The 24,082-nt window shown below is 43.9% G+C and overlaps 1 protein-coding gene across 1 annotated transcript in view; it reads left to right on the top strand.

Moving 5' to 3' along the window:
- PAPPA (pappalysin 1) overlaps positions 1–24,082 on the top strand; it is a 630,246-nt gene that overhangs the window by 242,764 nt on the left and 363,400 nt on the right. Inside the window, exons 5-6 of the mRNA XM_063936909.1 lie at positions 11,888–12,080; positions 15,819–15,940. Of these exons, the coding sequence (XP_063792979.1) occupies positions 11,888–12,080; positions 15,819–15,940 (315 nt within the window). The remainder of the gene's footprint in view (positions 1–11,887; positions 12,081–15,818; positions 15,941–24,082) is intronic.

The raw sequence follows: 24,082 nt of genomic DNA, 5'->3' as shown, positions 1-24,082 counted from the left end.
AAAACACTCCCCAAACAGCACATGACGCAAAGAAGAAAAAAAGAGGCGCAATGAGGTAGCTGTGTGAGTAAGATAAGCGACCCTAGTGGCCGACACAAACACCTTGCCCATCTAGGAGTGGCACTGCAGTGTAACGCAGGATGGCCCTTCCAAAAAACACTCCCCAAACAGCACATGACGCAAAGAAGAAAAAAAGAGGCGCAATGAGGTAGCTGTGTGAGTAAGCTAAGCGACCCTAGTGGCCGACACAAACACCTGGCCCATCTAGGAGTGGCACTGCAGTGTCACGCAGGATGGCCCTTCCAAAAAACACTCCCCAAACAGCACATGACGCAAAGAAGAAAAAAAGAGGCGCAATGAGGTAGCTGTGTGAGTAAGATAAGCGACCCTAGTGGCCGACACAAACACCTGGCCCATCTAGGAGTGGCACTGCAGTGTCACGCAGGATGGCCCTTCCAAAAAACACTCCCCAAACAGCACATGACGCAAAGAAGAAAAAAAGAGGCGCAATGAGGTAGCTGTGTGAGTAAGCTAAGCGACCCTAGTGGCCGACACAAACACCTGGCCCATCTAGGAGTGGCACTGCAGTGTCACGCAGGATGGCCCTTCCAAAAAACACTCCCCAAACAGCACATGACGCAAATAAAAATGAAAGAAAAAAGAGGTGCAAGATGGAATTGTCCTTGAGCCCTCCCACCCACCCTTATGTTGTATAAACAGGACATGCACACTTTAACCAACCCATCATTTCAGTGACAGGGTCTGCCACACGACTGTGACTGAAATGACGGGTTGGTTTGGACCCCCACCGAAAATGAAGCAATTAATCTCTCCTTGCACAAACTGGCTCTACAGAGGCAAGATGTCCACCTCATCATCATCCTCCGATATATCACCGTGTACATCCCGCTCCTCACAGATTATCAATTCGTCCCCACTGGAATCCACCATCTTAGCTCCCTGTGTACTTTGTGGAGGCAATTGCTGCTGGTCAATGTCTCCACGGAGGAATTGATTATAATTCATTTTAATGAACATCATCTTCTCCACATTTTCTGGAAGTAACCTCGTACGCAGATTGCTGACAAGGTGAGCGGCGGCACTAAACACTCTTTCGGAGTACACACTTGTGGGAGGGCAACTTAGGTAGAATAAAGCCAGTTTGTGCAAGGGCCTCCAAATTGCCTCTTTTTCCTGCCAGTATAAGTACGGACTGTCTGACGTGCCTACTTGGATGCGGTCACTCATATAATCCTCCACCATTCTTTCAATGGTGAGAGAATCATATGCAGTGACAGTAGACGACATGTCCGTAATCGTTGTCAGGTCCTTCAGTCCGGACCAGATGTCAGCATCAGCAGTCGCTCCAGACTGCCCTGCATCACCGCCAGCGGGTGGGCTCGGAATTCTGAGCCTTTTCCTCGCACCCCCAGTTGCGGGAGAATGTGAAGGAGGAGATGTTGACAGGTCGCGTTCCGCTTAACTTGACAATTTTCTCACCAGCAGGTCTTTGAACCCCAGCAGACTTGTGTCTGCCGGAAAGAGAGATCCAAGGTAGGTTTTAAATCTAGGATCGAGCACGGTGGCCAAAATGTAGTGCTCTGATTTCAACAGATTGACCACCCGTGAATCCTTGTTAAGCGAATTAAGGGCTCCATCCACAAGTCCCACATGCCTAGCGGAATCGCTCCCTTTTAGCTCCTCCTTCAATGCCTCCAGCTTCTTCTGCAAAAGCCTGATGAGGGGAATGACCTGACTCAGGCTGGCAGTGTCTGAACTGACTTCACGTGTGGCAAGTTCAAAAGGTTGCAGAACCTTGCACAACGTTGAAATCATTCTCCACTGCGCTTGAGACAGGTACATTCCACCTCCTATATCGTACTCAATTGTATAGGCTTGAATGGCCTTTTGCTGCTCCTCCAACCTCTGAAGCATATAGAGGGTTGAATTCCACCTCGTTACCACTTCTTGCTTCAGATGATGGCAGGGCAGGTTCAGGCGTTTTTGGTGGTGCTCCAGTCTTCTGTACGTGGTGCCTGTACGCCGAAAGTGTCCCGCAATTCTTCTGGCCACCGACAGCATCTCTTGCACGCCCCTGTCGTTTTTTAAAAAATTCTGCACCACCAAATTCAAGGTATGTGCAAAACATGGGACGTGCTGGAATTTGCCCATATTTAATGCACACACAATATTGCTGGCGTTGTCCGATGCCACAAATCCACAGGAGAGTCCAATTGGGGTAAGCCATTCCGCGATGATCTTCCTCAGTTGCCGTAAGAGGTTTTCAGCTGTGTGCGTATTCTGGAAACCGGTGATACAAAGCGTAGCCTGCCTAGGAAAGAGTTGGCGTTTGCGAGATGCTGCTACTGGTGCCGCCGCTGCTGTTCTTGCGGCGGGAGTTTATACATCTACCCAGTGGGCTGTCACAGTCATATAGTCCTGACCCTGCCCTGCTCCACTTGTCCACATGTCTGTGGTTAAGTGGACATTGGGTACAACTGCATTTTTTAGGACACTGGTGAGTCTTTTTCTGACGTCCGTGTACATTCTCGGTATCGCCTGCCTAGAGAAGTGGAACCTAGATGGTATTTGGTAACGGGGGCACACTGCCTCAATAAATTGTCTAGTTCCCTGAGAACTAACGGCGGATACCGGACGCACGTCTAACACCAACATAGTTGTCAAGGCCTCAGTTATCCGCTTTGCAACAGGATGACTGCTGTGATATTTCATCTTCCTCGCAAAGGACTGTTGGACAGTCAATTGCTTGGTGGAAGTAGTAAAAGTGGGCTTACGACTTCCCCTCTGGGATGACCATCGACTCCCAGCAGCAACAACAGCAGCGCCAGCAGCAGTAGGCGTTACACGCAAGGATGCATCGGAGGAATCCCAGGCAGGAGAGGACTCGTCAGAATTGCCAGTGACATGGCATGCAGGACTATTGGCATTCCTGGGGAAGGAGGAAATTGACACTGAGGGAGTTGGTGGGGTGGTTTGCGTGAGCTTGGTTACAAGAGGAAGGGATTTACTGGTCAGTGGACTGCTTCCGCTGTCGCCCAAAGTTTTTGAACTTGTCACTGACTTATTATGAATGCGCTGCAGGTGACGTATAAGGGAGGATGTTCCGAGGTGGTTAACGTCCTTACCCCTACTTATTACAGCTTGACAAAGGCAACACACGGCTTGACAAATGTTGTCCGCATTTCTGGTGAAATACTTCCACACCGAAGAGCTGACTTTTTTGGTATTTTCACCAGGCATGTCAACATCCCTATTCCTCCCACGGACAACAGGTGTCTCCCCGGGTGCCTGACTTAAACAAACCACCTCACCATCAGAATCCTCCTTGTCAATTTCCTCCCCAGCGCCAGCAACACCCATATCCTCCTCATCCTGGTGTACTTCAACACTGACATCTTCAATCTGACTATCAGGAACTGGACTGCGGGTGCTCCTTCCAGCACTTGCAGGGGGCGTGCAAATGGTGGAAGGCGCATGCTCTTCACGTCCAGTGTTGGGAAGGTCAGGCATCGCAACCGACACAATTGGACTCTCCTTGTGGATTTGGGATTTCGAAGAACGCACAGTTCTTTGCGGTGCTTTTGCCAGCTTGAGTCTTTTCAGTTTTCTAGCGAGAGGCTGAGTGCTTCCATCCTCATGTGAAGCTGAACCACTAGCCATGAACATAGGCCAGGGCCTCAGCCGTTCCTTGCCACTCCGTGTGGTAAATGGCATATTGGCAAGTTTACGCTTCTCCTCCGACAATTTTATTTTAGATTTTGGAGTCCTTTTTTTACTGATATTTGGTGTTTTGGATTTTACATGCTCTGTACTATGACATTGGGCATCGGCCTTGGCAGACGACGTTGCTGGCATTTCATCGTCTCGGCCATGACTAGTGGCAGCAGCTTCAGCACGAGGTGGAAGTGGATCTTGATCTTTCCCTAATTTTGGAACCTCAACATTTTTGTTCTCCATATTTTAATAGGCACAACTAAAAGGCACCTCAGGTAAACAATGGAGATGGATGGATACTAGTATACTTATGGATGGATGAGCGACTGCCGAAACAGAGGTAGCTACAGCCGTGGACTACCGTACTGTGTCTGCTGCTAATATAGACTGGATGATAATGAGATGAAATCAATATATATATATAATATCACTAGTACTGCAGCCGGACAGGTATATATATTTATTATGTAATGACTGATGACGGACCTGCTGGACACTGTCAGCTCAGCAGCACCGCAGACTGCTACAGTAAGCTACTATAGTAGTATGTATAAAGAAGAAAGGAAAAAAAAAACCACGGGTAGGTGGTATACAATTATGGATGGACGAGCGACTGCCGACACAGAGGTAGCTACAGCCGTGGACTACCGTACTGTGTCTGCTGCTAATATAGACTGGATGATAATGAGATGAAATCAATATATATATATATAATATCACTAGTACTGCAGCCGGACAGGTATATATATTTATTATGTAATGACTGATGACGGACCTGCTGGACACTGTCAGCTCAGCAGCACCGCAGACTGCTACAGTAAGCTACTATAGTAGTATGTATAAAGAAGAAAGAAAAAAAAAAAACCACGGGTAGGTGGTATACAATTATGGATGGACGAGCGACTGCCGACACAGAGGTAGCTACAGCCGTGGACTACTGTACTGTGTCTGCTGCTAATATAGACTGGATGATAATGAGATGAAATCAATATATATATATATATAATATCACTAGTACTGCAGCCGGACAGGTATATATATTTATTATGTAATGACTGATGACGGACCTGCTGGACACAGTCAGCTCAGCAGCACCGCAGACTGCTACAGTAAGCTACTATAGTAGTATGTATAAAGAAGAAAGAAAAAAAAAAAAACCACGGGTAGGTGGTATACAATATTATATATATATTATATACAATTATATATATATATATATATATATATATATATATATTAAACTGGTGGTGACTGGTGGTCAGGTCACTGGTCACACTATCAGCAACTTGCAAGTAGTACTCCTAAGCAGACAATCACAATATATATTATACTGGTGGTCAGTGTGGTCACAATGGCAGTGTGGCACTCTGGCAGCAAAAGTGTGCACTGTACGTTATATGTACTCCTGAGTCCTGCTCTCAGACTCTAACTGCTCCCCACTGTCAGTGTCTCCCCCACAAGTCAGATAATATACAGTCACACTATCTATCACTTCAGCAAGTAACTACTAACTAGTACTCCTCCTAATGCTCCCCAAAATTACTACTGTGTCTCTCTCTACTGTCTCACTCTCTTCTCTATAAACGGAGAGGACGCCAGCCACGTCCTCTCCCTATGAATCTCAATGCACGTGTGAAAATGGCGGCGACGCGCGGCTCCTTATATAGAATCCGAGTCTCGCGATAGAATCCGAGCCTCGCGAGAATCCGACAGCGGGATGATGACGTTCGGGCGCGCTCGGGTTAACCGAGCAAGGCGGGAAGATCCGAGTCGCTCGGCCCCGTGTAAAAAAACATGAAGTTCGGGCGGGTTCGGATTCCGAGGAACCGAACCCGCTCATCCCTAAATTAAACTGGTGGTCAGGTCACTGGTCACGCTATCAGCAACTTGCAAGTAGTACTCCTAAGCAGACAATCACAATATATACTGGTGGTCAGTGTGGTCACAATGGCAGTGTGGCACTCTGGCAGCAAAAGTGTGCACTGTACGTTAAAATATGTACTCCTGCTCTCAGACTCTAACTGCTCCCCACTGTCTCCCCCACAAGTCAGATATACAGTCACACTATCACTTCAGCAAGTAGTAGTACTCCTCCTAATGCTCCCCAAAATTACTAAAGTAAATACTGTGTCTCTCTCTACTCTAGTCTCACTCTCTTCTCTATAAACGGAGAGGACGCCAGCCACGTCCTCTCCCTATCAATCTCAATGCACGTGTGAAAATGGCGGCGACGCGCGGCTCCTTATATAGAATCCGAGTCTCGCGATAGAATCCGAGCCTCGCGAGAATCCGACAGCGGGATGATGACGTTCGGGCGTGCTCGGGTTAACCGAGCAAGGCGGGAAGATCCGAGTCGCTCGGACCCGTGTAAAAAAACCTGCAGTTCGGGCGGGTTCGGATTCCGAGGAACCGAACCCGCTCATCTCTACTGCAAATGTGTCCTGATGATCGTAACTATTAAGCCAAGTGTATGAATAGGGCCAAGTGCATCACAAGTAAGCATACTGCACTACATATAGGCAAATGTGTACATTTAAGTCCTTGTAGAAAATGTGGCAGCATCTAAATCCACAGCAGAATTAGGCCCTCAGAATGTCTAACAAATTCATTGTTCTCTTACTGATTATCTTGTCTTCATGGTTGTGCCTTCTAGGCCACCTCTTTTTCTCACTCTACCCTGGGCCACCTCTCCTTCTTATTCACCCTCACTCTTTTTTCATTTCCTCTAACTCTCACTCACTCACTCACTCACTCACTCACTCACTCACTCACGGTAATGACCTGGATAATTGTGCAGTGGAAACGGTCATTACCCATGTTTTCAGACCCGAGTAATGCTCTGAGACGCTGTTTGGTGCTTCAGGGGCACAGGAAGATGATGTCATCCCTGGGAGACACGCTGGGCACATGCAGGCATTGTAGCAGCTTCTAAACATGGAGTTGACATGCTGGGAGACACGCTGGGCACAGCTATTGCAGCAGCTTGCAGAAAGATACTCCACTGGGCACATGCAGGCATTGAAGCAGCTTGCAAACAAATAAACACTCTGAAGTCACGCTGGGCACATACAGATATTTATTGCAGCAGCTACCGAACAAACAGACACTATACAGCAGCAGAACCAACATGGCTACCCATACCTGGTCAGACACAGAGATAAAAGAGCTGCTTAATATTCGGAGAGAGGAAGAAATTAGAAGGCAGGTGACTGGAACAGTTAAGGATGCTGTCATGTATAAGAACATATCCCTTATGCTGGCAGAAAGTGGCATCCAAAAACCCAGCAACAAGTCGTTAACAAACTGAAGGCACTACGCAAACAATTTACTAAAGTACACGACCATAACCGCAAGAAAAGTGGCGCTGGACATATGGAATGGGCATATTATGACCTATGCTATAGTGTCTTTGGCAAAACTGCGATAACAAATCCCATAGCACTATCATCATCCAGCTGTGCCAGTCGCCAGATGTCAGTAGAGGAGGGCCGTGAGCCCACCATCCCCGCTGCTTATATCGGACAGCAGTTTCAAAGAATCAGCCGCCAACGATGATTCCTTCAGCACAACTATTAAGGATGCTCCGGATTCTCAAGCGGAGACGTCGCAAGCCCCCAAGACCACGACTTTGCACTCAAATAGTAAGTATTAACATTTACAAACATTTACATTTGTACAAACCACTGTACAGCAGGGGTGTAAATACTCCAGGCCGCCCAGCTTATGTAGAACAACACATCCTAGCATGCCCTGCCACAGTTGCAGCAGTCCCTGTACAAAATCTATGTAAAGGCATGCTGAGATGTGTGGTTCCACAACAGCTGGAGGGCTGCGAGTTTAACACTCCAGCCCTACAGGCTCATTTCTCAACAAGTTTTAGCTATTTCATTTGCAGTGAGGGTGCTCCAGTCAACACTGTGGTTTTGCCTTGTCAATGATTGGCGCATGGTGCAGATTATAGCTAGTGTGCAGGTGGGAGAAGGCCACAAACACATATATGCTACCACTGCTATTTTTATATATAATCATTGTTGATTAATTTTGTTTTTTCATCCCCTTCACAGTCTACAACGTTCCACAGTGGAAAAAGAAACTGAACAAAACAGAACAAAACGGACAGAGCAATGACGTCCATTATTGTGGAGCACCTGCGTGAGGCAGATAGTGAGCTGAATTCCCAGGAAGATGCACGAATTGAGAGATATCTTGAAATGCATCAATCATTTATGACACAGTTAATAGCCATGCGTGATAGGCAGATGTAATTTTTTGAGCGCACGTTTGCACGTACTCTAGGGAATACCACACAAGCACAACAGCAAGACACAGCCTACCCACAGCACCCATATGGTCCATACAACTATGAGCCTCCCTCAAATCCCACAACACAAATCCCACAATCTTCAGAATATCGGGTGTATAGACAATTACCTTAAATAAGGGCAGCTGTTGTTAAAAATGTTTGTGTTAAGGTTTCTGTTAGCATTTTACTATGTTATATTGTTACAGTACCTAAAAAATGTGCGGCAGTGGGATCCAAATATTGGGGTTACCCTGATACCTAGAAAGCCAAACGTTATGGGGATATTTACGGAGTGTTCTGTTTGCACTTTACTCTTTTGTAATGTTACCTCAAGGATGTGCGGCAGTCGGATCCAAATATTGGGGTTACCCTGATACCTGCCAAACATTAGGGCAGAAGTCTTCAACATGTGGCCCTCTAGCTGTTGTGGAAATACATAGCAAGGCATACAGTACATAGCAAGGCATGTAGTTCCACAACAGCTGGAGGGCCACATGGTGAAGACCCCCTGCGTTATGGGGATTTTTACAGAGTGTTTTGTTTGCACTTACAATATTTTATATTGTTACCTCAGAAAATGTGTGCCAACTGTTTAAAAGCAAACATATACAACTAATAACTTTTGAACAATTTTTATAACTGAGAAATTGTAGAAAACAAAATAAACACAAAACTGCATACAAAAAACTTGTCTATCTTCTCTATCTACTGCAACATTGAGGGAAGATTGGCTGCAATGGTGGCCCTGATGCGATCGCCACCTATGTCATGCCCCCCACCCAGCCTGATGCATCATGTACAGTGACCCCCGCCCCATGATCATGCACATTCCACTCGGGGAGAAAGTTTTCCTTTAGTATCTGAAATATTTTATGGAGAATGCAGCAGGCTGCTACTATATCTGGCATGATTTTCAAGTCCACATCATTCCTCTTCATGAGGCAGTACCGGTATCCTTCTAAACGCCTAAACACATTCTCTACTGCCATACGGGCCGAACTTAGGGCATGGGTGTTTGATATCTGTTCGGGAGATAACCGAACATGCTGGATGTAGCCCTTCATCAGCCAGCGCTGTAACGGGTATGCTGCATCACCAATGAGGTGTACCGGGATGTCCACACCATCTACGACCACCGATTTCTGTTAATAAAATATTAATATTATTCCAGGGGTAAAACATGAATATTGGTTTATGGGTGAACATTAGTTTAAGAAGTAAATAATCTTACCTCTCAAGGAAAAAGCCATCCACCGAGCTTGTCCTCAGCAATATTGTAAAGATCGGAGTTGGCGAGAACCCTCGCATCATGTGACCATCCGGGCCACCCTATGAAGACATCTGTGAAACTAAAAATAAAGGTTTATTACAGTTTATGCATCATCAAAAAAAAGCCCAAGCCTATTTCAAACATATTAGTAAAACAGTGCTAACCAGTATTTGTGGTCCACTACGACTTGCAGGACAATGGAATGCCAACCCTTGCGATTGTAGTAGTGTGCTGGGTTGTCACGGGGGGCGATGATGGGGATGTGGGTCCAATCTATGGCACCAGCACACTGTGGGTAGCCACGCTTCTTAAATCCTTTTATTGTCTCATCTAGCCGCTGTCCTTGTGGCAAGGAAATAAAACGATTGTACATGGTATCCAGCAATGCCCGCATGATCTGGTAGACAATCTTGCAGACCGTGCCAATTCCTACTCCAAATAAACAGAAGACTGTGCGATACTCTCCAGGGGTAGCATACCACCAGAGATCAATCGCTAATCTCCTGCTCGGCTCAATGTGCTTCCAGAACCTGGTGGTCTGCTTGGTGATTGTTGGGGACGGTAGTTCCAAAATATAGTCGAATGTAGACATCCTGAAATGTGCCATCCACTTCTCCTCCTGATACGCTGAAATGGTCTGCATGAATGCTTCTCCATGTCTGCGATCTCTCACCCATATTCTTCGGCTTGGTGTAGAGCTCATTCTTATGAGAGAAGTAACTGTGGCTGATATCAGCACTCTCCTCCTTTTCAAATAATTGCGTCGAGAACTAGCCCTCTTGGCAAAGAATTGTGCCCTCCTTCTCCAGCTCAGCAGTAGGTAGCAGATATAAGTAGCAAAAAAACTGCAAACAGTCTGCAACTCCATGCTAGACACAGCTACTGCATCGGTCTCCATTGCTGCAATGCTTGCTGTGAGCAGGCCCCACACCTCCCTTTTGTTCCTTTTCGTGACATCATCTTGATGAGACAGTAAAAAGTAAATTTTTAATTACATCAATAGGCTTTTACAGAGCTTACCCGGGTTAAGTGGAAACAGATCCGACTTGGGAATAATCCATGTTGAAGTTCAGTGGAAACGGCGGGGCCGACATGGGTTGTAGCCGAGTTAAACATCCTGGATCAGACCCGGTACTCAGGTGGAAAAGGGGTATCACTCTCACTTCCTCTCTTCTTTCTCACAATTTTGTGCACCTTCTCTCTCTCTCTCTTTCCCCCCACACCTCTCTCTCCTCACTCTCTCTCTCTCTCTCCTCCTTCTATGTCTCTCTCTCTTGCTCTCTCTCTCACCAGTAAGATATAAAATTATAATGTTGGCTTAAAGATATTTTACAGCATGACAGAAGAAAAAAAAATCCAGTGTATCCATTTGATCTGAACCTAATACAACAGTGTGTAATTTTTCTTAGTATATGACATCACTCTATCTCACATTTAAGGGGGTGGAGGGCGGTTGCTGTCCTTGTACCTTGTACGTATAAGTATTATATGTATTAAACTGTTAACATAGCTCCCATGATAGATAGATAGATAGATAGATAGATAGATAGATAGATAGATAGATAGATAGATAGATAGATAGATAGGTAGGTAGATAGGTAGATAGATAGATAGATAGATAGATAGATAGATAGATAGATAGATAGATAGATAGATAGATAGATAGATAGACATAAAATGGCTAAACAGAGGAAAGAATGGACAGGTGGAGAGACTTTATTTAATTGTCCATAATGGTACCAATATAAACTACTACATACTCATTTTTGAGCTGTAGATTTCCCGATGAAAAAAGTTCTGTATTATAACTCATTACTTGTACACTGCATTTTTCAGCAAAGGGAGCTTTCTGTCTTTATTTCTGCTTTATGATGGCTATTAAAGGCTTTTAAGTGCTGCTTTCCTTGGCAAATACTTATGGCTTTTTACAGGACACTTACATAAAGCACATCAATTATTGAGGAAATCCTGGAATGTAGCCTTAAAGCTAATGACAAAAATGTTTAACGTCAATGACAGAACTCCTTGCTATCTGGGTTGTTGGGTTTATACTAGCTGCACTTGTACATTTATTTCCTATTTAGTAGACCTAAGCTATTTTACTGTGTGGATTGGGACTTTATACCTAATGAAATTAATGTTTAATGTTAAGTTCTTCGGAAGATGCTAGGTATTGTACTCTAGCATTAAGCAGAGATTCCCATGACAATACAAATCACTCACATATCCCCAGGCTAGGTTAACTGCAGAAATACACAGGCCTAACCGAATTTAGATGTAACTAAATGCTAAGTTGACATAGAGATCAGAGATTTAGATTCCTGGTCTGAGGAAACCTTTGTGAAATATCACAAACCTTGATGTGACCTCTGTTTTCTCAGCTTAATATCTGTTCTTTGATAGGAGGGAGTAAGATGTTTCGTTTTTCATTCCCTAGAAAAGTGATGACTGAACAAACTCATTCACAGATCATTAACTCTAAAAATATTTAAAAATCTGCAGGCTCTATTTGCATTCAGGTGCTCAAGGCAAACAGTGCCATAACAATGCATATCTCCTTCTCATGGTTTTCCTTTCAGATGATGACTGCACTGACTCATTCACTCCCAATCAAGTGGCCAGAATGCACTGCTATCTAGACCTAGTATACCAAGGCTGGCAGCCCTTCTTCAAACCATCACCGGTAGCAATTGCGCCCCAGATTATAGAGCATACCCATACCTCAATCACTCTGGAGTGGTTTCCCCCCATTGATGGATACATCTTTGAAAGGTGAACATTTATGAGAAGTTATTAAATCCTGTTATTTATTTCATTAACCGATGTGTATCTGTCCAGCATCTCATATCAATTTCAGATAATGGGGGAGATGTATCAAACCTTGGAGAGAGATATAGTGGAGAAAGATTAATTAGCACCCAGTAAGCATCAACTGCCATATAGTGTGAAAAATGACAGAAGCTGATTGGTTGGTACTTTATCTCTCTATACTTTATCTCTCTCTAATATTTGATACATCTCCCCATTGATTTTATTAGCATCACTTTATAAAGAGAAATAAAGGGCAACATGTGATCATTCTTACAGAACAAAGGGCCTAATTCAAATCTGATCGCAGCTGTAAATTTGTTAGTAGTCGGGCAAAACCATGGGGGTAATTCCAAGTTGATCGCAGCAGGATTTTTTTTAGCAGTTGGGCAAAACCATGTGCACTGCAGGTGTGGCAGATATAACATGTGCAAAGAGAGTTAGATTTGGGTGGGTTATATTGTTTCTGTGCAGTGTAAATAATGGCTGCTTTATTTTTACACTGCAATTTAGATTTCAGTTTGAACACACCCCACCCAAATCTAACTCTCTCTGCACATGTTATATCTGCCCCCCCCCCCCCCCCCCATACAGTGCACATGGGGGGTCATTCCGAGTTGTTCGCTTGCTAGCAGTTTTTAGCAGCCGTGCAAACGCTATGCCACCTCCCACTGGGAGTGTATTTTAGCTTAGCAGAAGTGTGAACGAAAGGATCGCAGAGCGGCGGCAAAGTTTTTTTGTGCAGTTTTAGAGTAGCTCAATACCTACTCAGCGCTTGCGATTACTTCAGACTATTCAGTTCCTGTTTTGACGTCACGAAGACGCCCTGCGTTCGGCCAGCCATGCCTGCGTTTTTCCAGGCACGCCTGCGTTTTTCCGAATACTCCCTGAAAACGGTCAGCTGACACCCAGAAACGCCCACTTCATGTCAATCACTCTGCGGTCAGAAGTGCGACTGAAAAGCTTCGCTAGACCCTGTGTCAAACTACATCGGCCGTTGTAAAAGTATGACGTGCGTGCGCATTGCGCCGCATATGCATGCGCAGAAGTGCCGTTTTTTTGCCTCATCGCTGCACAGCGAACGAATGCAGCTAGCGATCAACTCGGAATTACCCCCATGGTTTTGCCCATTTGCTAACAAATTTGCTGCTGCGATCAGATCTGAATTAGGCCTAATGATAGGTAACCACTGCGCAAATAACTAAAAATATCTAAAATATGCAAATGCACAACTTAAATGGTGACATAATTCAGGTTCTTCCCAGCCATATGAAAAATATATATACAGTAGAAGAGAACTGGATGGGGCTATTGAAAGATACAATGTACAGTACAGTACCTTGAAATATATAGACTGATTTATGTTTGCACCATCCTATAGTATGCTATTAACAGTATTGCTTAGTACTAAAAAATGGCTTTTAGTTTGACCGGTTCTAGCCATCTTGAATGCTCAATCTCTACTGAGAGTAAAGTCACTGTAGCAAGGTTAATTGGAGAAAGATGAGACCTGTGTGCCTTCAAAACTATCCAAGTTTGGGGGAGATTCCTTTTTTGGTAACACTATGGCCAGGAAGCGCTAAAGTGCATTTATTGTGCAAATTGCAAACCGCCACATTTCAAATGTGGTTTTCAGGTTCCATCATGCAGTTTGGCGGTTGAAATCTAAAACCACATCTGAAGTGTGGTGGTTTGCAATCCCCTAAATCACATGCAGCTTAGCAAAACCACGTGGTAAAATTGGATGTCAAACATCTAGTTTTACTTGGTGGTTTGCCTATGTTGAGTGACAGGCAAGATGGATTGTTCCTGGATTAACAAGCTAGAAATGTGCCATCACGTCAGGTTCATTTACCTCACAATAATTGTCCGAGTGCAGCCAGGATGGGTGGCCTGGATATTTTAATCTGGGAAACATGACCAAAATACATAAGACTGCCCTGCTGAAAGCAAGATTATAGGTGGTATGCACTTGACTTCCTAAATAAAAAATAATTTGCTTTAGAACATGTACTCACATACAAAAAGTAAACCACCCAAGCCTCCTAACATCAAGCTTTGTCCCCTAGCTGGGATCTGAAAAAGAGATTGGGCCCCCTAACTGATACTCATTAAAGCAGAACAATGGTCCCATGGCTAATGGGTACCGCAAATAAAATGTTTAACAGTAGAGTGTCAGACTATTGGAGTACCACCAGTACAAGCTGTTAATGATTGCCAGGCTTCGATGGAACTTGAAGTTCTACTGCACATAGTCATACTTTTTCTTATTGCCATCACTGTCACTAATGGCCGCAACTCCCGCCAGCCCTAGGTAGTGGGGAAGATCCCCAGTGCTATTTACAGTAGCATGGCTGATTTTCCACAGGGTATCTGCATTGCTTTATGGGCCCGATTATCCTAGGGAATTCAACCAGTGATGACAAGTTTTGGGCTGCTCCATTACAGGATACCCCACATTGAGGTTCCCCTGTCAGAATGGGACCAAGCCAGCCTGGAGAGTTATGTGTCCCCTTTCCAACATCATGTGTATCAGAACTAGGGGATAGATTGTTTTTTATTTTTCTTTCCTTCTTAATCCTTTTTTTCCCCTACTTTTAAATATATAATACATGCTACCAATCAACATCACCAGCACATATCTACAACAGAGCTTGAGTAGCCACAACTGAACACCTCCTAAAGGTGTATCAGGACATGCCATCTAATTACTCTAATTGTGGTGGCACATCTACCTTAGGAGGCCATTTCTGCAACATATTCAAAACTCTTAAAAGTTTTACCGAGTAGCCGGTATGAATAATTACAACTCTAAATATGGCCAATCATACATAATACTGCATAAATGCCAGTTAAATATTTTTTTTTAAAAGGGCTCATGGTGCTAAAGAACGGAATGGGTCCAGTCCTCTCCAGTAATTCTCCGTGGAATGTTACTAAGAGGATTGGATGGATTGTAATTCTTGCGTTTGAGCAGTGCTGTAGCATATTTCAGCAAGGTGTAGCACAAACTGTCTTCCAATATTAGGAATTATTCTTAATATTTCTTTTAAGATGAGAAGAATGGTATGTAATCCATAGCAATCAAATAGACATCTGCTTTATTTTTCAAAAGCCAATATCTGGTTGATTTTCTTTTTATAGATAATGGATTACAACCTGTTATTGCTCTTTGCACCATATTTTTAAATATGTCACATCTTGTATAATGCTATACATTATATCACTTTATTTAACCAAAATACCTGGACCTATTGTCTACACGTCTAACTCTAATACTACATAATTTCCACCTTTTTTAAGTTGGGGAAAAGGGACAAAGCATGTGCACCACCGCAAATGTAAGAGAAAGTGGTGCGGTCACTCATCACAGGAACATGGTTATGTATCACAAGGCACATCAGCATTACAAATCTCCATCCCCTAAGAAAACACATATTCAATGCTGCATTTACATGGGGAGCAACAATAAATGGGACAAACCCTCTGCCTATGGTTCAAAGAGTCAACGAGTCAGAGATATCAAATCAGGACTGTCCTGTTTACACCATACCCATAGGGTGGTATGGCATTGTCTATACCCATCATTAAATATTACATCGACTCTTAACATAATACTTACAGTATACAGAATAAGGAATTCTTTTTTTGCACATGTAAGACTTACTAAAGTGATTATTTTTTGCTTGCTTGCTTTCTTAGAGATTTGGGAACAGCTTGCCACTTGTGTGTAGAAAAAAGGATCCTGGTGCAGTATGCCTCCAATGCATCTTCTCCAGTGCCATGTAGCCCATCTGGTCATTGGAGTCCAAGAGAAGCTGAAGGTAAAATTCAAATGTTTTGTGGAGATTGCTTTGAGCCTACTGTACTGTAGCTAAAAAATGGTGCATGGGTTCCTAGTCATTTCTGTCCACTGAGATCTATTAGGTGGCTGTTCTTTGCTTGTCTAGAGGGATAAGGTATTGGCATTACTAGAAGAAAAGTTAGTAAAGACTAACTATAAGATTTTCATCTTTCTAGTCTACTCAGTAATGATACAAAGGCAAAGGGCATGAGAAAGCACTTTTTAGCATCCAATCTTTCACTTACATGCAAAGTGCTCTGTTTAACATTTGTGGGATTGTGGTTAGTAATAGAAATATACAGGTGAAAACAGAGGGGGTAATTCAAACCTGATCGTAGCAGCAAATTTGTTAGCAGTTGAGCAAAACCATGGTGGTCATTCCGAGTTGATGGCAGCCAGAAACTTTTTGCTGCTGCTGCGATCAATAGTCCACGCCTATGGGGGAGTGTATTTTAGCTTAGCAGGGCTGCGATCACTTGTGCAGCCCTGCTAAGCTAAAAAAATTTCAAGCAGAACTTGACCGGCCCTATACCTACTTACCCTGTGCGACGATCCCTGCGATGCTGCTTCTGACGTCAGACATCCGCCCTCCGTTCTTCTGGACACACCTGTGTTTTCCAATCCACTCCCCGAAAATGGCTGCAAACGCTGTGGAGACGCTCAGTTCCGCCTTCTTCCTGTCCATCTTCTTTGCGGTCCGTCCTGCGACCGCTTTCTTCTCAAGATGCGACGTAACCCGGCAACCCCTGTTGCCGGGCAATGTCACGCACACACACACTGCGGCCGCCGCGCATGCGCATTCCGCACCCGTTCGCACCGCAGCGAAAAACCACTGCTTGCGAACGGGTCGGAATGACCCCCCATGTGCACTGCAGGAGGGCCAGATATAACATGTGCAGAGAGATTTAGATTTGGGTGGGGTGTGTTCAAACTGAAATCTAAATTGCAGTGTAAAAATAAAGCAGCCAGTATTTACCCTGCACAGAAACAATATAACCCACCCAAATCTAACTCTCTCTACACGTTTTATCTGCCACACCTGCAGTGCACATGGTGTTGCCCAACTGATAACAAATTTGCTGCTACGATCAGGTCTGAATTACCCCCAAAGTCCTGTTTTTTAGCACTTTGGAACAATCCTTAATAAAAATGTTTCAATTTTACTCCTAAAATACTGCTAGGTAAATCTTAGGGGTAGATCTATCAAACCTTGAAAAGTACCTACCAATCAGCTTCTACCTGTCATTTTACAGGCTCTGTTTGAAAAATGACAGGAGCTAATTGATTGGTACTTTACCTCGCACCACATTATCTCTCTCCAAGGTTTGATACATCATCCCTTAATGTTTTATATACGTAGTAACAGTGAAGGAACATTTTGCTTTATTATACTTCTCACATTTGTTCATAGTTATAGTTATATTACATAGTGATTGTTGGTGAAGATACAGAACCTATTGGATTGAAAGCATAGGCCTATACACCCTTCACCACTGCTAAGACTGTGAAAAATAAAGCCTTCCTATGTGAGGTAAGGGGCTCTTCAGTACACCGCTATTCTGCGAACAACACCCTAAATCCAGTTTCCAGATCTTGAAGGTCATATACAGATTTTGTAGTACAACATGAAATTTATTTTTCCATATGGCTGCTCTAAGTATTTACCTGTAGTAAGGACAGTACCGAACCATCAATACTCATCCTACCTCCATCATTATAATTGGTAAACTTTTGCATCTCCCACAGACACCACCATCTACAGGCACTAATCATAGAGATCACAAACTACACTAGTATTATGGGGTTCCATATTTGCTTTTTCATAAATTACCCTAGGGGGTACATTCTCTCTCTCTCTCTCTCTCTCTCTCTCTCTCTCTCTTTCTCTCCCTCCCTCCATGCTCTCCCTCTCTCTCTCGCTTTCTCTCTCTCTCTTGCCAATTTTTCTCTCTCTTGCCAATCCTTCTCTCACTCTCCCCTGCACAGTCTCACTGTCTCTTACACTGTTCCTTATTCACTTTTTCTTTCTCCCAGCCAACCTGCCTTTCTCTCTCTCATTCTCTATTCTGCCTTGCACTGTCCTCCTACACTGTCTCATTTAGTCCCCCCATACCCTCCCCTCACCCCACCCTCAAGCTCCCATATACTCTCCCATTACTTTGACAAGAGTAGGACTAGAGGTGGTAGGTGAAAGACAGCAGGTGTATCTGTGGGAAGTAATTCAAAGTAAAGCGTTCAAAGACCATAACGGCTGAGAGGAAGGGACCTGAATGGTGAAGATGACAACCCAATGTTCATGGGAGATCTAGAAATGGGAGCTAACCGCAAATTGGATGGCCAGTCCAGAGAGTACACTGTCAGAGGGCCCAGATTTCAGCAGTGGCAAGCTACAAATAGGCAGGAGGTACAGTACAAATAGGCAGGAGATATGGTATATTGGTCATATGTCTCAGTGCACCAAGGGCAGTTAGGACCAGTACTCCTTGACTTTGTCAGCCATCATACTATGTGTTCGCAGTGTGAGCTGTCATGATTATGTATTTTTTTTTGTCCTCCTTGAGTAATATATTGGAAAAGCTTAACAAGTCTTCTCACGCTACAACTGTCTGCTACCCTTGCATTACCAGTACATTTAATTATTAATAAATTGAATCGTTATTTCCTAGACTTTTCTGGAGTACTGAAGTACCAACAGACATCTGTAGAAATGTATGCAAAGGAAAAAGGTTGTGTTGCCCATGGCTACCAATAAGAAGTTTTTTTTTATATAATTTTATAAATTGCACTAGAACAGTGACAGGATCTGATTGGTTGTTATGAAAAAAACACCACATTTGATTTGAACCAACTTTACCCCTACTGTGCCCACTGTCTGTAATATACATGTGAGTAGTGGTCTTCAGCGGGGGCAAATGGACACATCTAAAGCCAGGTACAAACTGGGCCTTTATCGGCCTGATATTTTGTTTTGGGCTGATTCGGAATGACATATCAAGCACATCAAACCTAGTGAGAATGTTAGCGATTGCAGTGTATGTAATGAAGGAAGTAGCGTTATGTCGATCCGATCTTTATTACATCATTCATTGTGTACCCCAGGATCCGATATGTTGGGTATCAGCTGGGGACATATCATCCCAGTGTGTACCCAGCTTTAGCCACTTACGTATACACAGTGGTGCAAGTAGAAAAAATGTCTTACGGGTACCGTGTGCGCTAAAAAATGGGTGTGGCCAAATGCCACATGGGGCGTGGCCAATGATAATGGGGGCATGATACACATATGGGGGGAGGGGCAAATGCACATATGGCAGGTACACATTGCCCCAGAGTGCCAGATACACAAATGCCCCCACTGTATCAGATATACATTGCCCCCCAGTGCCAGATACAGAAATGCACCCACAGTGCCAGATATGCCCCCAGTGCCAGATACAGAAATGCCCCCAGTGCCAGATACACATGTCCCCCCAGTGCCAGATATGCCCCCAGTGCCAGATACACATGTCCCCCCAGTGCCAGATACACATGTCCCCCCAGTGCCAGATATGCCCTCAGTGTCAGATATACCCCAGTGCTAGATACACATGTCCCCCATTGCCAGATATGCCCCCAGTGCCAGATATCCCCCAGTGCCAGATATGCCCTCAGTGTCAGATATGCCCCCAGTGCCAGATACACATGTCCCCCCATTGCCAGATATGCCCCCAGTGCTATATATACATGCCCCCCAGTGCCAGATACACATATATACGCAGTGCCACATATGCCCCCAGTGCCAGATACATATGTCCCCACAGTGCCACATGTCCCCAGTGACAGATACACATGTCCCCCCTTTGCCAGATATGCCCCCATTGCCAGATATGCCCCCAGTGCCAGATATGCCCCCCGTGCCAGGTATACATGCCCCCAGTACCAGATACACATGTCTCCCCTTTGCCAGATATGCCCCCAGTGCCAGGTATACATGCCCCCATTGCCAGATATGCCCCCAGTGCCAGATACACATGTCCCCCCTTTGCCAGATATGCCCCCAGTGCCAGGTATACATGCCCCCAGTGCCAGATATACCCCCAGTGCCAGATACACATGTCCCCCCTTTGCTAGATATGCCCCCAGTGCCAAGTATACATGCCCCCATTGCCAGATATACATGCCCCCAGTGCCAGGTATGCCCCCAGTGCCAGGTATACATGCCCCCATTGCCAGATATACATGCCCCCAGTGCCAGGTATGCCCCCAGTACCAGGTATACATGCCCCCATTGCCAGATATACATGCCCCCAGTGCCAGGTAAGCGCTCCCCTGCTCACCGCTGCTGTCTTGTGTGTGAGGGCGCCTCTCCTTCCCTTCAGTGTCCGGCGGGCGGCAGGTGCGGCTGTGTCTGTTCAATTCAGCGCCGATCCGTGAGCCAATCAAAGCTTGCGGTCCGGCAGCCCTGATTGGCTCACGGGCGGCGCTGAATTAAACGAAGACACTGAAGGGCAGGAGAGGCGCAGGCTGTGCTCTCCTCCCCTCACATCAGCGGTGGTGCGGCGGTGAACGTCGGGAAGCGGCGGTGAGCAGCAGAGGGAGGGAGGGAGCGGCGAGGTGCGGCGGCCCATCGGTGTGGGTACGGCGTACCCACGGCTAAATTCTTAAGGGTACGCCGTACCCACCCGTACCCGCACACTTGCACCACTGCGTATACAGGAACTATTGCTTCTTTCTATCTGTTCCACATTGCTACAGTTTAAATGACCAACATTATAACTGTCATACAGAATCCTGTTCTCCGTTTCATGTTATCTGGAGTTACAAGTTCCAGAATATACATAATTGAAGAGTTGAACAACAGGCCCAAAGTTTATGCATGCCAGTTTTGATTTTCTGTTTGTCCACATCTATCGTCTATTATTCTTGAATTAGTGCAACGATGACATCACACTAACATATTCTGTAGGTCTTTAATACTTACAGTATGCTTAAAAAAAATGTTTTGATCAAATGGAAAAATTCCTATGCACAGTTTGCCAGACATTCATAGTGCACTATATAAAACTATTTCTAAACCGGGGATGTCGGTTTAAATATGGTAACCTTGTTTTGTTACTGTAGCTCTATATCATGCCACGCACAACATTGTCAGTTGCATGTTAATAGCCACATTTTTTTTTCTTTGCAGGAATCTGGCAAAATGATACAGTATTCTGTATCCTGATGAATACAAGGAAATAATGGCATAAATTGTGTCCATCTTGTGTGTGCGTGCATGTGTGTGAATGGGGTTGTAATAGACCCTACACATTGGCCGATCCGCCGCCGAGCTGCCCGACGGCGGATACGGCCGACGGGCGACCCCGGCGGCGCGGGGGGGGGGCAGTGACGGGGGAGTGAAGTTTCTTCACTCCCCCCGTCACGCGGCTCCATTGAAGTGCATGCAAATATGGACGAGATCGTCCATATTGGCCTGCATGCACAGCCGACTGGGGACCAGCGATGAATGAGCGCGGGGCCGCGCATCGTTCATCGCTGGAGCCTCCACACTGAAAGATATGAACGAGTTCTCGTTCATTTATGAACGAGATCGTTCATATCTTTAACACAAATCGGCATGTGTGTAGGGCCCTTTAGATATGTATTTATGGAGTGGTCACCTGTGTTGTATTAAATGTTGTATTAGAAACCTTAAAATTTTTTATAGAACACACAAATTAATTACAGGAGAGTCGACCAATGAAAGAAATCAAAAGAGTCTGTACTAAATTATTGGAGGAATTTTTACCCTTTCACATCACAAACCCAGGTCTGACCCAGGAATTTGAACACGGGTCCAACACGGCATTGCCCCAGGTCAGACCCCTTTCACACTGCACTTCAACCTGGGTTATTCCCGGGTTGGCCCCTTTCACACTGAACTCGGATCAGCCCTTTAAACACTATGGATGTCATTTAAAATTTACTTTTTCAGGCTCTGTCTAGGGGGCTGGCTGCTGACATCATCAGAGAGACACAGGAACATGCAATTAGCAATGATTTGTGAGTTCCAGATTGGATATCCCGGTTCGGACGCTTTCACACTGCACTACGACCCGGGTCAGACCCGTGTATAAACCTGCTTTAATCCTGGTTTGAAATGTTGGGTTGCTCGACCCATGTTGTTTCACTTCGGAGTTTTCACACTGCACCTCAACCCAGGTCGATATGGCAATAACCCGGGTTATTTTGGCGATGTGTAAGGGGTATAAAAAGCACATTATGTATACTTTATATTAGATAATGGGTTGTTTTACCCGCACATGGAGCAAGTATAATTAATTTAATAAGTGAGCTGCAATGCTAGTAGGTGACCTTCCCTACTATGAAAACTTATAACAAATACCGGGAGATGACACCCGCTTAGGTTAGCGGAGAGGAGATTTCGCACACAGAGATGGAAAGGTTTCTTCACAGTAAGGACAATACTTATTTGGAATTCCCTGCCTGAGAGAGTAGTAATGTCGAACTCGGACATTGCTTTTAAGAATGGGCTAGATAAATTCCTAATGGATAAGGATATTCAGGGCTATGGTGTGTAAATCATGCACTATAGTGATATAAAAAAATATATAAGAGTAATAAACATAGCTGGTAAACATTTACCACAGTTAAAATTAGTCCTAAAAAATATTACAGTGTAGGAGATCACTAACAGGTTGAACTCGATGGACAAATTGTCTTTTTTCAACCTCAGAAACTATGTTACTATATATGTTACTATGTTATATAGCTAAATGGGCAATACATTAAATAGACAAGTCAGTTAGCTAATGCCATCAAATTCTATGTATCTATTTTAAAGCTTGTCCTTAGTGTTGTACTTGTGTCAAGGTTAGAGATGAGCATTCTCAGTTACTGGAATAAATATGGTATCAAGTTTAATATGATATCAGGTTGGATATGTTGTCTGTTTGGTGTCTGGGTCAATATGATGCCTGCGTCTTACATCATTGTTTAGTGTGGTGTTGGTGTCTGATGCCTTGTCTGAATATTTTTTTTACTGATCCGATGGTAGTATGGATTACATACTAATGTTATGTCATATATAATCATCTACAGTAACACAAAACATTCAAGGCACTAAAATATTTTTTTTTTTTGTAATTACAGCTGCTGTTAGGGGATTATTGCCAGTTAACTATTTACCACGAAGAAGAAAAAGATGTAAACAGTTATAGTAATATAGGCTCATTAAGTATATATTTTATGTTTAGGTTAAAGTTTGCCAATAAAATATGTACAGATTTACTCATCATTCACCATACAATACGTACAACAAAATGAGCTAGAGTAACAAATGAACTATTGTAGTATGTAAAAGACATACAGTATAAAATGTACAATTAATGTGGATTCTATCATACTTATTAACTGGATAGCATAACAGTCTTAACTGATAGATTTATCAATTTATTAGAGGAATTACTGCTATCACTGTTTACATCTTTTTCTTCTTAACAGCTACAGTGTTTTACCAGCCAGAAGCTACACACTGCATAACAATGCTATCCCTAGACGTATTGATCCATTTTATTCTGTTAGTGGCTGAAATCCATATCACAGCTCCTTGGAATTCCCAGACTTACTGTATAACATTAACCAAAGTTTTCTCAGAATCAATAATATGTTGATATAAGACAACAAATCAACACTTCTAATGATGCTTGTGACCATGTATTCAAATTGGGAATTTGTTTTATATGTTTTGTGTATGTGTACCATATGATTCCATTTATATTATTGTGGATTCTTTAAAATCGGATCAAATTCCTAAACCTAATACATTTATCTGGCCAACATTGGCTGCAACAATAATAATAAAATACTTTTTTTTTATTTCCCAATATTTTAGTTGTAGTCAGTTACCCCATTACTTAACATTTCATAGCTTTGTCTAGTTCATCCTCTGGTTTACCAGTATTATGCACTTAAGTACATAGTGTATCTTCCCTTTTCAGTCCTATTGTACACCCTGAGTGAATGCAGAGCATCCATATGATTAAACAAACTTAATTGACCTTATGTTACAGTCAGAGCGGTTTTACCACTTTTAAACCAATCAGAAGAAAGCCATTTCTACTGGCTGTTTGCGTATTTGCTA

This window comes from Pseudophryne corroboree, chromosome 8, assembly GCF_028390025.1.
Source record: "Pseudophryne corroboree isolate aPseCor3 chromosome 8, aPseCor3.hap2, whole genome shotgun sequence".
Lineage (NCBI taxonomy): Eukaryota > Metazoa > Chordata > Amphibia > Anura > Myobatrachidae > Pseudophryne > Pseudophryne corroboree.
The sequence above is the reverse complement of the archived record's forward strand: the minus strand, read 5'-3'. Positions and strand labels throughout refer to the sequence as shown.